We start from the raw sequence: 15328 nt of genomic DNA on the forward strand, positions 1-15328 counted from the left end.
TTCTGCCAAAGTGTGAGCATTTACTGGGAAGTAATGGGACCCTGAAATTGGAATGGGGAAATATGGGAAGATTGCAGTGAAGCTGGAAATATTAAATCCCCAAATTTAGCTACTTCTTTACCAACTGATGAATATATGTGGTCTAGTTATGCATTCCAGAACCAGAAAAATACCTTTAGGAGGGGTGGGTATACAGCACCTCTAGGTGGCAATAACTGGCATGTCTGAGGTAAGGTTCTCCAGGAGAGTGTAAATGCTCTAAATTAAAGGCCAATCTATGGTGCTACTTTTTCTTTTTTTTTTACTTGATTGACTTCTAGTTGATTTGCAATACTGTGTTAGTTTAGTTGCACAGCAAAGTGATTCAGATATATGCACTATATGCATACATATTCTTTCTCAGATTCTTCTCCATTATAGGTTATCAAAATATGTTGAATAAGATTCCCTGTGCTTACAGTAAATTCTTGATATTTATCTACTTTATATACAGTAGTGTTTATCGAATAATCCCATACTCTGAATTTATTCCTTTCTCCCATATTCCTTGGAAAGCTAATGCTTGTTTGTAAGACTGTGAGTCTGTTTCTGCTTTGTAAACAAGTTCATTCATATTATAATTTTTCTACACTACCTCTATTCCTTTTATTTATTTATTTTAAGTGGAGGCTAATTACTTTACAATATTGTGGTGGTTGTTCCCAAACGTCGACTGAGCACGGATGTGCATGAATCCCCCCATCCTGAACCCCCACCCCCACCCCAACTCTCTGGATTGTCCCAGAGCACCAGCTTTGAGTGCCCTGCTTCATGTATTGAACTTGCACTGGTCATCTGTTTTACATATGCTAATACACATGTTTCAATGCTATTCTCTCATATCACCCCACCCTTGCCTTCTCCCACATAGTCCAAAAGTCTGTTCTTTACATCTGTGTATCTTTTGCTGTCTTCCATGTAGGGTCATCATTACCATCTTTCTAAATTCTAAATATATGTGTTAATGTACTGTATTGGTCTTTCTGACTTACTTCACTCTGTATAATAGGCTCCAGTTTCCTCCACCTCATTAGAATGGACTCAAATGCATTCTTTTTTACAGCTGAGTAATATCCCAATGTGTAGATGTACCACAACTTCCTTATCCACTCATCTGCTGATGGACATCTAGGTTGCTTCCATGTCCTGGCTATGGTAAACTGTGCTGTGATGAACACTGGGCTACACGTGTCTCTTTCAATGCTGGTTTCCTCAGTGTGTATGCCCTGAAGTGGGATGGCTGGGTCATACGGCAGTTCTATTTCCAGTTTTTTAAGGAATCTCTACACTCTTCTCCATGGTGGCTAAACTAGTTTGCATTCCCAACTGAGGCATTGTCATTTCTGCCTTACCCTCTGGAGAAGCTCAGTATTTACAGTGTCCTGAGGGGCTGGCTTCTCCCTGTGTGGCATCCAAGACTTGTGCCCAGCTGGTTCCTCCAGGCCCTCCTGCACACACACACCCACCCCTTGTGGCATCTGAGGAGCCTGCAGGCCCTGCCCATGAGGAACGGCTGCCAGGGGGCTGGTGACATGGCCAGGCTGGGCTCTTCTCAAATCTCTTCTGGGGTGAAGGAGACCCTTGTGCCTGACAAAGTCTGTAAGTCTTCCCTGCTCAGGACAGGGTGGGCGCTGGCTGGGCCCCTCTACAGATGTGGTGAGGAAGCTACCACAGAAGAGGCAGGCTCCCTCCCTGACAGGTGCTGGAGTGAGCGTCTTCCCTCTGAGCCTCAGGGGATAGAGGCCTTTCTTCTGACTCAGCTGTCATGGGAGCCTCAGACACCAGGCAGGGTGTGGGGCTTGAGTGACTCCAGAGGGTGAAGCTGCAGGGGGGCTGGACAAGCTCTCCCTACTAGGTCTCGGCCTCACAGAGCACGTGTTATCTCCCCTCCTCCTCCCTGCTGTTATTCCCTCCCACTTCTCTCTCTTCTGCTTCATCCAACTGCTTTCAGACAAGACACACACATTCCGTATGATATTGTGCACTTTATACAGGGATGGGGAAAGAGGAAGCCATGTGAGTGAAACGGGGGTAGACCCATCTCACACAGGAGAGAGCAGTGGCCCAGGGCGAAGGGAGGCACACAGGATTTAACAGGTCCAGGGATGGCTCCCCAGGTGTTCTTGTCCTAGTTGCCAGAACCCCAGAATAAGCCTGTTCGATCTGAGTTGCCCAGCTAAGCACAAAGTCTTGATGAAAGAGAGGGTTATGTGAAGACAGAAGCAGAGGGACATTTGAAGATGCTGCTGGATTTGAATGTGGAGGAAGGCCCAGGAGCCAAGGAATGCAAGGATTGAAGCTCTAAATGCAAAAATGACAAAAAGCAGGATCCTGTCCCAGGTCCCTGGATGAGGGACGTGTCAACATCTTGGTTGTGTCCAGGGAAACCCTTTTCTGACTTCTCACTCCAGAGCCATCAGAGGATAATTTTGTGTTGTTCTAAGTCCCTAAGGCAGACACAATTCATTTTACCATCAAAACAGAAGTGAATACAGGGACAGAGAGGCAGGCAGAAGGGGAGAAACACAGGAGAGAACAGACAGATTGGAGGGTGTCGGGTGATCAGGATTCCAGTGGACAGTGAGAGATGCAGGGGATCAGAGACAGATGGAGAGACAGCACCTGGAGAAAGGTGAGAGGAGAAGGGCAGAAAGTCTGCTGCTGGGCAGGGGGCTGGACATGAGGCAAGCTGGCAGGGGGGCAGACAAAAGCAGGAAGAGGGCAAGGGGGCAAGGACAGGGAGAGTGACAGCAAGATGGGATGGCAGACAGGGGCCCTCAGAGCTAGTCCTTGTCCCCACCTGAATCAGAGAGCTTCCTGAGCTGCAAGTGGATCCCATTTGTGGATCTCAGCACAACGACTGGCATGGGCACAGGGACCCTGGCGGGATCTGGTGACAGCTCAAAGCGAAGCAAGGTCAGGGCCACGGCCACCTTCAACTCATTCATGGCAAACTGCTTCCCGATGCAGTTCCTAGGTTGGGAGATAAAAAGGAAGAGAGCAGAGGCTTCTAACCCCTGCTGAGCACAGGGAATCAGGGCTCTCCTCCTGTGGTCAAGACCTGATCCCTTCCTTACTCATCCCACTGAACTTGCCAGCAGAGCTCTTCCCTGACAGATGGCAAAGCCCGCCTCTCTAAGGACTGCTCCTAACTCATACTCCTGCTCTCAGCAGGAAAACCTGGGGAGCATCAGCGCTTTAAACCGCAGAGTCAAGTTAAGTGATCAAGAACTGTGAACTAGTACTTTATTCACTCGTCCACTGGCAATTCCTGGTTTCAGGTCAGCCCAGGGCACTGTAGGGGCAGTGTGGATACAGGACCTTACCACCTACAGTGGACAAACAGGCTGCCCAGTCCCCAGAGAAGACAAGACAGGGCTGTGCAAGGAATCAGAATGGCAACAGGGAGGCTTCCTGGAGAGGACAAAGGTTAACCATCCTGAACCTACTGGACCAATTCCCTCTCAGTTAATGGTCTGGCTTCCTGTCTCCCTTAGCTACTCAGTCAATCTACCTTTGGAACATTCTATTCTAATCCAGAAATGACCCTCCTAACCATCCCTTGGGCTCCTCATCTGGCCTTTTCAGCTTCCACTCCTTCCCTCCCTCTAAAGCCACAGTCGCTCCAGGCCTGTCGGTTGCGCATCACAGGGAGTACACGTCCCAGTGCCTCAGCGGCATCACAGCTCTCTCTGGATTCTTCCTCACTCACCTGGGGTCTGTCACTCTCCTCTTCCTGACTCAGCGACGGTTGAGGTCCCCTCCCCTCGCCTCTGCCATCCTCATGCTCAAGGCTCAATCCAGTGACCACCACCCTCACCCCCTCTGCTGGCTGCACCTCTTCCCACTCGGGACCCTCAAGGCACCATGGGTGTTAACTCAAGGACACATCACATCCAGTGCCCAGCACAGTGCCGGATCATGGATCCCCACACAGTCTGCTCAAGGACTGAATGAGTGAAAGAGTGGATGGGTGAATGATGTCTGTTGAAGTAGACATGTTGTTGACTGTGAGCCCTGGGGGAGGACAGCGTTATCATCCCCGTGTTCCCATCTCCTAGCATAGGTCTTGGCACACAGAGACACACTTAATACATACTTTCACATTTGAACAATATTGATTGAATTGAAAACAACTCAAGTGGAATGAGAATAAAAGAAATATTCAGTCTGACGTAGGAATCAAGCTGCCGAGTCCCTCCTGCCCTCTAGCAGCAACTGAATGACCTGCAGCCATGTCTACAAGAAAGAACTGGACCCTGGCGTAAACCAAATCCTAGAATCAATAAGACAGTTTACTCCAACACTGTTCTGTAAAGGTTGATTCACCAGCTGAAAGTTTCCTAGATCTGTACAGTCAGAAAAAACTTGTTTCTACTATGTTGCAAAGCCACTGAAGTTACTATTTCAGGGGAGGTTCTGTGCCCTTTAAGATCTTCACAGCAATCATTTAGGAGTGTATCAATCAGGCTAATAGCTATCTCAAGGGTGCTTTATGTTTTACATGCAATAGATTTTTCAAATGCACATGTCAAACACAAAATACTCTCCTTCCTGTAGGGAAAGAGCAAATTAGCCAAGATGGCATTGTCAGGCGCTCTCTCCCTGAGGCCTCTCACTGTTGCCTCGGGGTTTGTAACTAATGATTATGGAAGAGCTGGATTACCTATAGCACTGCGCACATGCATCACATGGTACTCGCTTGGACTCTGGCTACTTTTGGTATCTAAGCTCCACCTGCAAAAGCTCTGCGGGAGGTGTGAGGTACGCCTTTATGAGTTTGGCTATGAAAGCCCTGGTTACTACTGCGCTCGGGCTAAGTTGGACCAACATCATGGTTATATTATATGAGGTTATGTTATGGTTTTTATGGCTGCTGCTACGGCGGCTGTGTCAGGCAGGACAGAGCTGTGTTATGGCGGCCATAACACAGCCAGGAGAGAACAAACGTGTCTGCAGTCCCTATGGCTCCTCCAGTCCTCCTCCAGTCCTCCTCCAGCCTCTTAGCTGATGCTTTGCATCTATCCTGCGTTCAGCAAACAGTGTGCACAGCATGAGCAGTGAGAAACTGGCATCATGAGCAGGATCAGCAATAGACTCCCCAAAGCAGGCTTGATTGTCCTCCGCTTTAAGATTGTTCTTACTAACATTACTCTGTATAATCTGGGACCATGGTGTCTAAACTCTGCTTTTTAATAAAGAATTTTGGCAACAGAAAATATCTGTCATGGTTATATTAATACACAGTCAAATCTATGTCAGATGTAGTGCAGGAAGTGAGAACATACTCATGACTGTGAAACTTTCTTCAAACTACAACTATAACTGATCACATACATAACTTGAAGCCTCAGGACATGGAATTCCCAATCCAGGCAAGCACGACGAATACAGTGTGGGCGGACAGGTGAATTAAGCAGAAAGGCACGGGGCTGACTAGGAAGTTGGGAACAGAGAAAATCATCTTTTAATGAAGATAATTGTGTGACTGAAATTGTGCTAACCAAACTTGTGTAGTTTAAATGTCATGAAGACTGTAATGCTATAACGTCATACTCCTAAAATGAGGAAAACCCTGGATACTTTGGATTGGCCACGGACATGGAAATGAGGTCAGTCCTTGTGGACAGTGGGAGGTCTGTCATTGTGGTGGGTCCTGAAGACCTTCTTGTACATGGAGACCCACGCCTCCTTCTCAGCCCATCAACATACAAGGACGGAACTTCATGCTCCTCATATGAAGGTAGACAGTCACACACATCGGGTAGCAACCAGTGACACTTGCTTCCCCCAGTACAGAGGCCTCACCTGGATCCTCCTGAGAAGGGCAGGAAGGCATGGCTGTGTCGAGTAGAACCTGGTGCGAACCGGGTTGGGTCAAATACCTGCAGAGAGAGCACCAGGGCCTGGACATTCGGGGTCAAACCCCTCACATGAATGCACTGGGGGATAAGAATCCCAGAGAGGGAGCAGGGGAAGGGTTTGGTGTCGAGAGAGGTCCCATCTCCTCCTCCCACGTCCATCGTACCTCTGGGTTCGGCCACACCTTCGGGTTGTGATGAAGCCCATAAATGGAGAGGGACAGTAAGATTCCTGTGGGGCAGAGGAGAGAGAGAAGCTGATGGTCCCATAGTGCAGGGGATGTGTGGCCTCGCAAAAGCCCCGGGAGCCATCATGGGAGCAGCCTCCGTCACTCTGAATGGAATGATGCTCTTTCAAGACAGGTGGGCGGGGCATGACAAAGCACACGGTCACAGATTAGGGGTAGGTGACCACAGCCCAGGACTGAGAATTAAAGGAACGGCAAGGATACACTTAGGAGCAGCTCCAGGTGACAACTCACATTTATCAAGTGCCATCATGAACCTGGGGAATGTGCAAGAATCATTTAATCCTCACGCAAGCACTCCTGTCTCCACAAGCCCATGAAGCACCTGAGCCTCAGAGAGGTTAAGAGTTGGGTCTATGGTCCCACAATTAGGAGGGAACGGGCTGGGATTCAGACCCACTGGGTGCTGAGTCAGTGGGTGGCCTCCAGCCATGGCAGGGCTCTCAGACCTCATCATCACCTGCTCCTTGCCATCCGCCAGAGGGCACCTCAGAGACTAGAGCCTATGACCCATGTCAGTGGAGTCTCTTGAGCGCCCTCCCTTATTTACACCCCATTTGGAAGCACCATGCCTCCCTCTGCTTCTGCCTTCATGATTCAAGTATTAGAATTTTAGGCTCCATCATAAGACCACGCAGAAGGGTCAACATTTACTTGTTGCCCTTTGTTACATTCAAGTTTTGTGTCAAACATTTTTTTCTTTCACTAGAGGTTAGTTACTTTCCAAAGGTGTGTTAGTTTCTGCCATGCTGCTGCTGCTGCTGCTAAGTCGCTTCAGTCGTGTCTGACTCTATGAGAGCCCATAGACGGCAGCCCACCAGGCTCCCCCTTCCCTGGGATTCTCCAGGCAAGAACACTGGAGTGGGTTGCCATTTCCTTCTCCAATGCAGGAAAGTGAAAAGTGAAAGTGAAGTCACTCAGTCGTGTCTGACTCTTTGCAACCCCATGGACGGCAGCCTACCAGGCTCCTCCGCAAGGTGCAGTTATGTATCTATATAGAGAGAGAGGGAAATGGCAACTCACTTCTGTATTCTTGCCTGACAAATGTCATGGACAGTGGAGCCTGGTGGGCTACGCTCTGTGGGGTCGCAAAAGAGCCAGACATCACTTAGCAACTAAACAACAGCTATATCCCCTCCATCCTGCACCTCTCTCGCCTTCCCATTCCACCCCGCTAGGCCATTTCAGAGAATCAGGCTGGGCTTCCCTTTATAGAGCAGCTTTCCACTAGATACACACTAGTATTTTTACACATGATAGTCTATCTGTGCCGATGTTACTTTCTCAACTTGTCCTACCCTCTCCTTCCCCTCCTGCATCCACAAGTCCATTCCCTGTGTCTGCATCTACATTCCTGCTCTGCAGATACATTCATCAGCACTATTGTCCTAGAGTCTATGTTTACGTGTGTGTATTAATATGTGATATTTGTTTTTCTCTTTCTGAGTGCTTCACTCTGTATAACACGCTGTAGATTTTTCCACCTCACTGCAACTGACTCATATTTGTTCCATTTTATACTGAGTAATATTCCATGTGTATATGGACTGCAGCTTCATTATCCATTCATCTATCAGTGAACACCTTGGTTGCCTCCACGTCCTGGCTATTGTAAACAATGCTGCAATGGACACTGCGGCACATGTGCTTTTTGGATTCTGGTTTTCCCAAGATATGTTCCTAGCAGTAGGATTATTTAATATATGGTAGTATTAATCCTAGGATCTATGGAAAGGCATTCTTTAAAGCTCATTCAAACTAGAGAATAAATGTTATCTTCAGGCAGACAAGAGCCAGAGCATCCTGAAACTGGAAATGCACAGGTGGATTTCTGGTCTAGCATGTGTCCTACAGAGTGCTTAGCTGAGTGGGGAGGTGAAGTTCATACCTGCAGGTAAGGAGCGTCCATCAGGGAAGGTGATGGGCTTGCTCAGCTCTCTGCCAATGACTGGTACTGGTGGATAGAGTCTCATGGCCTCCTTGATGCACATGGTGGTGTAGGGCATCTGGTCCAGATGGTCCCTGAAAGGAAGCCCATCTGAGGGCAGGCAGGACTGGACAACCACGGATTCTCTTGAGTTCAGGTAGGACAGGGTTCTTCCATCTCCAGGACACTCACCAGGTGATGGAAGCACCATCTGCAAGGAGGCTCTGGATCTCTTCCCGACACCTCTGCTGATGTCCTGGGTGGGAGGCTAGAGCATAGAGGATCCAGGAGATGCCACTGGCTGTGGTGTCGTGACCCTCAAACATGAACGTGTCCACCTCGGCACGGAGGTCCTCGTCAGACAAGCTGCTCCCATTCTCCATCTGTGGAGGCAGGGCCAGAGTGCAGGTCTGCCCTTCCTGTGTGCTTCTGCACAAAGGCTCAGGCCTCTCCTGCCCACACTCACTCTGGCAAAGAGGAGGATGTCCAGGAAGTCCAAGTGCCTCCTGCTCCTCACCTTCTCCAGCTCTCCCTCCTTCTGCAGGTGAGCCTTCCTCTCCTTGATCACTGCATCTGTCCCAGAGCAGTGGTTCCCAGCCAGAGCTGAGGACTCTGGGCGGTTCAGAGTCTGCACCCACCATAAGCCCCTCTGCCCTTCAGGCCCAGTCTGGGTGCCAGGTGAATGAGGGTGAGGTTGGGACTGGCTGAGCATGTCAGGGATTAGAGTTCCAACATAGTCTACTCCAGACGGGAATCCCGACTCTAGCACAGCCCGTGGGGGCTCTGCCTGAATGCTGCTGGGAGGGGGTCTCACTCAGGCATCACCAACATGGTGACTCCTGTAACTCCCTGTTCAACACCTGACACCCTGACCTCTGGGTTCCCAGTCCCTGCAGCAGGCGGGTGTGTGCCAGCTCCTGAAGAGGAAGCAGAAGTCTGGGCTTTGCCTACGGGGTCAAGGCTAGGCCACGTGAGCCTGATGAAGCTGTGGGGGCGGGGCTGTGGTGGGGGGGTTGCTGTGGTGGGGCGGGTGTGGTCGGGGGGGACCAGCCCAGGTGGGAGTGGAACCTGTGTGTTGATGGGCAAGCTGGCAGGCCTCGTGGTTCCAGCGGCCTTCAGGGGTCAGCCTGTAGATGAGGTCGTTCTGGTGGAGAGCATTCCGCAGTCGGGAAAAAATCAGATGACTGAGGTCCCTGATGGCCTGGATGTAGGACTGGGAGTTCCTGAAGGGAGAGGGCGCAGAAGAGACTGGAGTTGAGAGAGGCACTGACCTGGAGAGGGTCAGATTCCTCAGGTCACACCGAGGCATTGTGATTTCTGCCTCATTTCCCTGGAGCCCTCCCCCTGGAGTCCTTCACAGGTGTCCAGAGAGGCCAGGCTTCTCCCCGAGCAGGAGTCAGGGACCTCTGACTGAGTCAAGGGTGGTCTGGGTGGAATTTGACCGTGGTCCATGTCTCTCTGTAGAATGTTACTTTTTGTGCTGATAAGCATCCACACTGACCCTTACCTGAGGATTGCCCCTCAGGTAAGTCCTCCCCATTCAGTGAAAACAGGACCCTGCCCTTGAAGAGCTGTCACTGACCTGGTCCGTCTGGACGCTGCCCTGGTGGCTGAAGGCGCACTTCATGATGGTGTCCAGGGTCATCCGAGGAGACATGTCCAAAGATCTCCAGGTGTGAGTCCTGGCTGACGAAGCTCCTCCCACTTGTCCTGTGGAGGGATGGGTGATTGACCCTGCTCTGCTCCCCTAGAAGACCTGTGCTGCCAAGGCCAGGCCTTCTCTGTCTCTACATCTTCAGATGAGATTTCCTCATCTTCTAAGCAGACATGTTTTAGCAACTTTAGGCCTTGTAACACCCATGTGTAATATGATGCCTATTTTTTCTGAATCTTTCTTATACACTGCAGTTATATTCTCCTCTAATATCCTAACTGATTCTGAATATTTGGAATAATTTATTAAAATAACCACCTTTGGCAGAGCAGAAAGCATAGTTTCTCAGGGGACAGAGGGAGAACTTCTGTGTCCTGATGTCAGATGTGGACAGGTGATATCCAACACTAGGAAGCAAAGATTTCAAGGCAAGGAAAAGCTAAAATGGCTCTAATGCAGCTCCTAGAACGGGGCATGAGCTATTCTATTGCTTTCATTCATCTAATGTTAGCTAAGAACAGATGTTAAGAACAGCTAAGAACAGAACCTGTTCTGGATCAGAGGTGATGTTTGTGAAGGCCTCAGCTCTGTGAGTGTAGACCTGGGCTCATTTCCTCCCATGAGTGGCTCAGTGACATGTCAGAATCCGATGGAACCCAGGTCAGAGCCCACCTGCATGGACATCATGGGATGTCCACTCTGCCTCCACAGCTGCCATTGTCCAGGCCAGCCAGGGCCAATTTGTAGCTGACCTCCTTGATCTACTCCCCTGCGTTCAAACATGGAGATCAGAAGAGTGGACCCTGAATACACCATGGCCCTGATTTCTCTTGGTGAGGAGAAAATTATGGATCCAAGCTGGTGCCTAGATGTTCCTCTGTCCCACCTAGCTTTAATGAGTGCTCTCTCGTACTAAGTCATGAGTGCGTCATTCTGGGTGGCTCTATTCATGGGTGTGTGAGGGACATAAGTGTCTGAAAGTGGACTTTGTCAGCTGTGCTGGATTCTAGTGTGTATGGAGACAAGTGCAATGGACTCACCAGCATCACTCCGGACAGCAGTCGGCCATGATTCCCACGTAGGGCTTCAGGATGTCATAGTGGAAGGCTGGGGTCAGCATCCGCCGGTGCTGGAACCATGTCTGCCCCTCCAACAGCAGCAAACCTGTCCCTGAGCCACAGATGGGATGTGTATGGGTGTCATCAGGAGACTAGGGCCCTCTTGGGAGGAACCAAGGGTGTCAAGGAGAAGTCTCTTCATGGGCAAGGATCAGTGAACCAGTATACTTCAGGGATGTGAATTTCCAGTATGTCTGTCCATAGCAGGTGACTATGACAGCAATGAGGTCAAAAAAGTGTAAGGGGGCAGGTCATAAAAGAACTTATCAAAAAGTCAGGCAACATTAGGAAAGACTGAGAAGCGATGAAGAAGCAGCTAGGCTTCAGGAGGGCTAGAGCACCATTACAAAGACTGGTGGCGTTTTAGAAAAATGAGGTTTGATTCAGAGATGAGGGTGCCTGACACCTGTTTTGCTCTATTTGCACAAAGAGACCACTCTTGGTAAACCTAACAGGTGGGTGGTTGGCAGTTGTATTTAAATATACTTACCAATCCAGGGCTTTACGAATCTGTGGGTAATTGGAGATTTTGGGTCTGAAAAAGTAAGGAGGGAAGATGGATGGGACCAAACATGGCAGACAGCCTCTAGAGCACCTGAGGTCTAGACCTTGGGCTCCCTTCCCTTCCTGGTGCTTTTCAAATGGCAGTCACTCTGAAGCCACCACCCACTTGCCTCCCACCCCTGACTCTCTCTGTCCTGATAGTCACCGTGGTCCCAGGAATGTAGACTCAGTGTTGCAGAGCAGAACACCCACAGGACTAAGATGGTGAATTGCCCTGAAACATAGACTCTGTTCAGTGCCATAGAATGAGACAGAGTCTGTGATTATCCTATAGTCAGTGGTGGTCTGGCCATCTCAAGACCCAGGACTGGCAACAGTGAAAGGTGCCCAACCTAGGACAGTGTGGACAGGGAATTGGCTCCAGGTCTGGGATCATCTCAATTTGTTTGTAAAAAGAAGAGACTGTAAAAGAGAATCCAGCCCCACCAGGAGTAAAGCATTTAATAACAGTAAATAATGTTGTCCTCTCTGGCTTTGGTTGGGTGGGTGTTAGGAGGAATTCAGGCCTTGGCATCTGATGTGCCTGTGTCTTCTGGAATTTCACACCCAGGGGCATGTACTCAAATGGAAGATTGTTTCCAGCTGAGGGTTTCCCTCTCACCTGATCTCCCCAGGACCATCTTCATGTAGTCAGGGTCGTAGACCAATACAAAGGCCCTTGTGCCCCACAGCCAGCGAACACAGGCCCTTGGGTATTTCTCTACCCTTTTCAGTAGGTGTGGCAGCTCACCCTCCTCTTGGAACTGTCACCAAGGGAAACACAAGTCAATGACCTCTCTTTTAGTTTCAGAGCAGGAGTGGAGGTGAAGGCCTGGAAGGGTACCAGGTGATCACTCTGCATCTATCAGCAGAATTAAGAGTTTAGAACTATTACTTCTGACCTGGAATCCCATCCAGCCTGCGAAGATCGGATTCTGTTCCATGTCAAGTAGAGTTATGTGCCAACAATACAAACCGCCTACAGAATCTTACATCAAAGATAACTCCAGGGCTTGCGAAACATTTGGAAATAATTTGCACACAGTCAAAAAGTTGCTTGAGCAATTTATGATAATTTCTATCACTTGGTGGGATTCTCTGGCAAGTCAGCTATTATGAATTTACCTACAAAGTGGGAGACCTGGGTCATGCCTGGATTGGGAAGATCCCCTGGGGAAAGCAAGCAATTTTTCATATTATTTGGTTTATTTAGAGAAGAGATAGATATTTTAAGAATTGACTTTATATATAATTTCATTTTGCCACCCTGATAATATATATGTTTGATATTATCCCAGCATACCTGTTAATGTACATGAATATGAAAGAATGTTTGGAATGTGTATGGCTAAGTGAAAAAAATTAAGTATTACATTGTGTGTGTAATCTTATTTTCCATATTGCATGTGTGCACAGTTGTAGGTCAGATTCAGCATGTACACATATGAGAATGGTATTGAAATAAGATTTTGACATGTGGATTTTTGATCTCATTTTCATTGACTAATTGTCAGAAACTTTTGTGCACTTCCCGTCTTGTACTGGAATCTTTGTACACACCTGAGTGTGGACCCCAGAGGCCTTTCCTTTCTGAATTTACCCTCTCTCTTCTTGCCCTGACAGGCTGGCGATTCCACAGGACCCATTGCTCTGCCCCCAGGATGCTGCTGCCAGCGCTCCTGCACTGGGTCCACCTGCTCCTCTTCCAGGTCTTTGCTCACGTTCTTCCCTCTGCCTGGTGGCCTGGCATCTTTACCACAGAGAAACTGCCTCTCCTCTATTTTGCAGACTCAGTTTGTTTTGTTACCTCTGGATTTCTTATCAGCAGTTGATCCCAGACAAGTTCCAAATAGTCACACCGTCTTTATTTCAATGGCTTCTGTGTAACTCAAATCAAACACTCTACACTTTGGTATCTGACCTCTACCAGCATCCTTCTACCATCAAGACTCACCAGCTCTGAGGCAAATTGGCCACTCTGGGTCACGTTCCTTCACTGAGCTTATGTTTACTGAGCAGTACCTCTGTGCCAGACACAGACTGAAGGCACTAAATTAGGAGGTGGCTCTAGATGCTTGTCTGTTTGTGGCCTGCAGGCTAGTGAAATAGATGAGAGAGCTTCTGGCCATAAGCGGAGGACATCATGAAAGGGTGATGGACAGAAGAAAAAGCCTATGGGGAGGCTTTGGGGAAGGGGGCCTAACTCAGACCTGGGTGTTAGGAAAGTCTTCCTGCGCTTGCTCTTTCTTTGGCTCATAATTTACCAACATGCTTTCAGGATAGAAACATGAGCCAGAGGCAAGGTTTCCCAGAAGCAGCTCATCGCTATGATCTTGCAGAGAGAAATAGCTGCATCCAGTTGCCACTGACTTGTGAGAAGGACATCCAAGGGAAAAAGAGAGTCCTCTCCTCTCCTGGGAAACGCAGGATAAAAATGACTTGGGCCTGGGGCTTGTGAGACAGTCATAGGAGGGATGAGATCATTCCGGGGAGAGGGCACATGGGAGCCGAGTCCCAGAGGCTGGAATGCACAGGCAGTGGGGGAGGACCTTGAGTGACCTGGGGTGCAGGAGATTAGGAAGGAGCGGGGAGAGAGGTGCTGGGCCAGCCTGCATGGGGTTTGGGCTGCTTCTAGTTCTCGTCTTTGGCTCCACTCTGCTCTAATTGTGCTGCTGAGTGGGACCTCAGCTCTCTGCAACCTGTGATTATCTCCTAAAATTTGTTTAAGCCACAGACCCTTGGTAGCTTGGTGACCCATGTCCATGTGGGCCCTGACTTTGCTCTGAGCTCCCCCACCCCCAGGCTTTGGTGCCGGTGCTGGGTGGGCAGGTGCTGCTCCTCCCAACCTGCAAGCTGCTCCTTTCCCTCCTGCCTGTCCCTCCACACAATGGACTGACACCACTCTGTGCAGGCTCTGTTTTGGGGGCTGAGGGTGGGAGGATTACAGGTTCAGCTCCAAGAGCTCATAGTTCAGAGAGAGGACACCAAGCAGGCAGTTTTCCTCATCTGGCCCCATCCTGGGAACTTCGCTCCTGTGTGTGGCCTCTGGTGTGGGTTTCTGGCACTGACCTTATAGGACTAGAAAATCCCTTAGTCTGAATGGACTAAGCCAGTTTGTCTCCACACCTGACGTAACCCAACCCCGCAGATAAGCCTCTTTTCCTGTGACTTGACACCTTCTTAGACTCCTGTCTGTTGTCCCTACACACAGTGAACCCACAGGGCTGATCCATCAGACTGCACATCTGTGCTCTCAGGCAACCACAGGGCCAGGTATGAGCTTGCTGAGTGTGACCATGCTCTAGATCTCCGGCCCTCCCGACCCTCCCACTCCCCCATCCAGCTCCATCCTACCTCCCGCTTGTGTCCATAGAACCAGTGGGAAGGAGGAGACGGGAAGTGATGAAGGGCTTTGAGCAGCCACTGTCTGCGCAGGTAGAGCTGTGCCGCCTTGAGCAGAACCAGAACCAAGCCGAGCAGCAAGACCACTGGCAGGACCCCAGAGACCCCGCCCAGGGCTCTGGAGGGGCTCAGTGCAGAGACACTCATGGTGCAGTGGCTTCTGGATAACTGACTGTCCCTGACTGTGCCTGACCTCCCCTGAGCACCCAGCCTGATCTGGGAGGATGTCCCCGCCCACCTAGGGGAGGATGAAGGTGAAGGCAGAGCTCAGACTGGGCTTCCAGGTTTGTTGCTGTTTTTTGTATTTGTTTTCTTAAACCAATCTCTCTTTTGTTACAAAATGTAGGTATTATAAAGAGAAGATAATATTTCTAACTTGATTCTGAAGTTTGAGTTGTTCTAGGATACTGCAAACTATCATCTGCTTACATTTTTTAAACCTTTAGACAGTTTGAAATAAAAGAGAAAAGTAAATATTTTTAAAAGCTTCCTGATGACTGAGTCTCTTCAGAGTTCTCCTGAAACTATCACACATT

The 15328-nt window shown here is 49.3% G+C and overlaps 1 protein-coding gene across 1 annotated transcript; it reads right to left on the reverse strand.

The window, feature by feature from the left end:
- LOC102168409 (taurochenodeoxycholic 6 alpha-hydroxylase) lies at nucleotides 2740-15119 on the reverse strand. Its single transcript, XM_018043832.1, is given in 14 exon segments — nucleotides 2740-3012; nucleotides 5848-5924; nucleotides 6068-6132; nucleotides 8037-8170; nucleotides 8268-8458; nucleotides 8542-8648; nucleotides 9144-9298; nucleotides 9480-9481; nucleotides 9658-9723; nucleotides 9725-9773; nucleotides 10779-10899; nucleotides 11338-11382; nucleotides 12013-12154; nucleotides 14745-15119. Coding segments are annotated over 14 exon segments (1539 nt in total). The 5' UTR covers nucleotides 14940-15119; the 3' UTR covers nucleotides 2740-2822.

This window comes from Capra hircus, chromosome 3 (assembly GCF_001704415.2).
Source record: "Capra hircus breed San Clemente chromosome 3, ASM170441v1, whole genome shotgun sequence".
NCBI lineage: Eukaryota > Metazoa > Chordata > Mammalia > Artiodactyla > Bovidae > Capra > Capra hircus.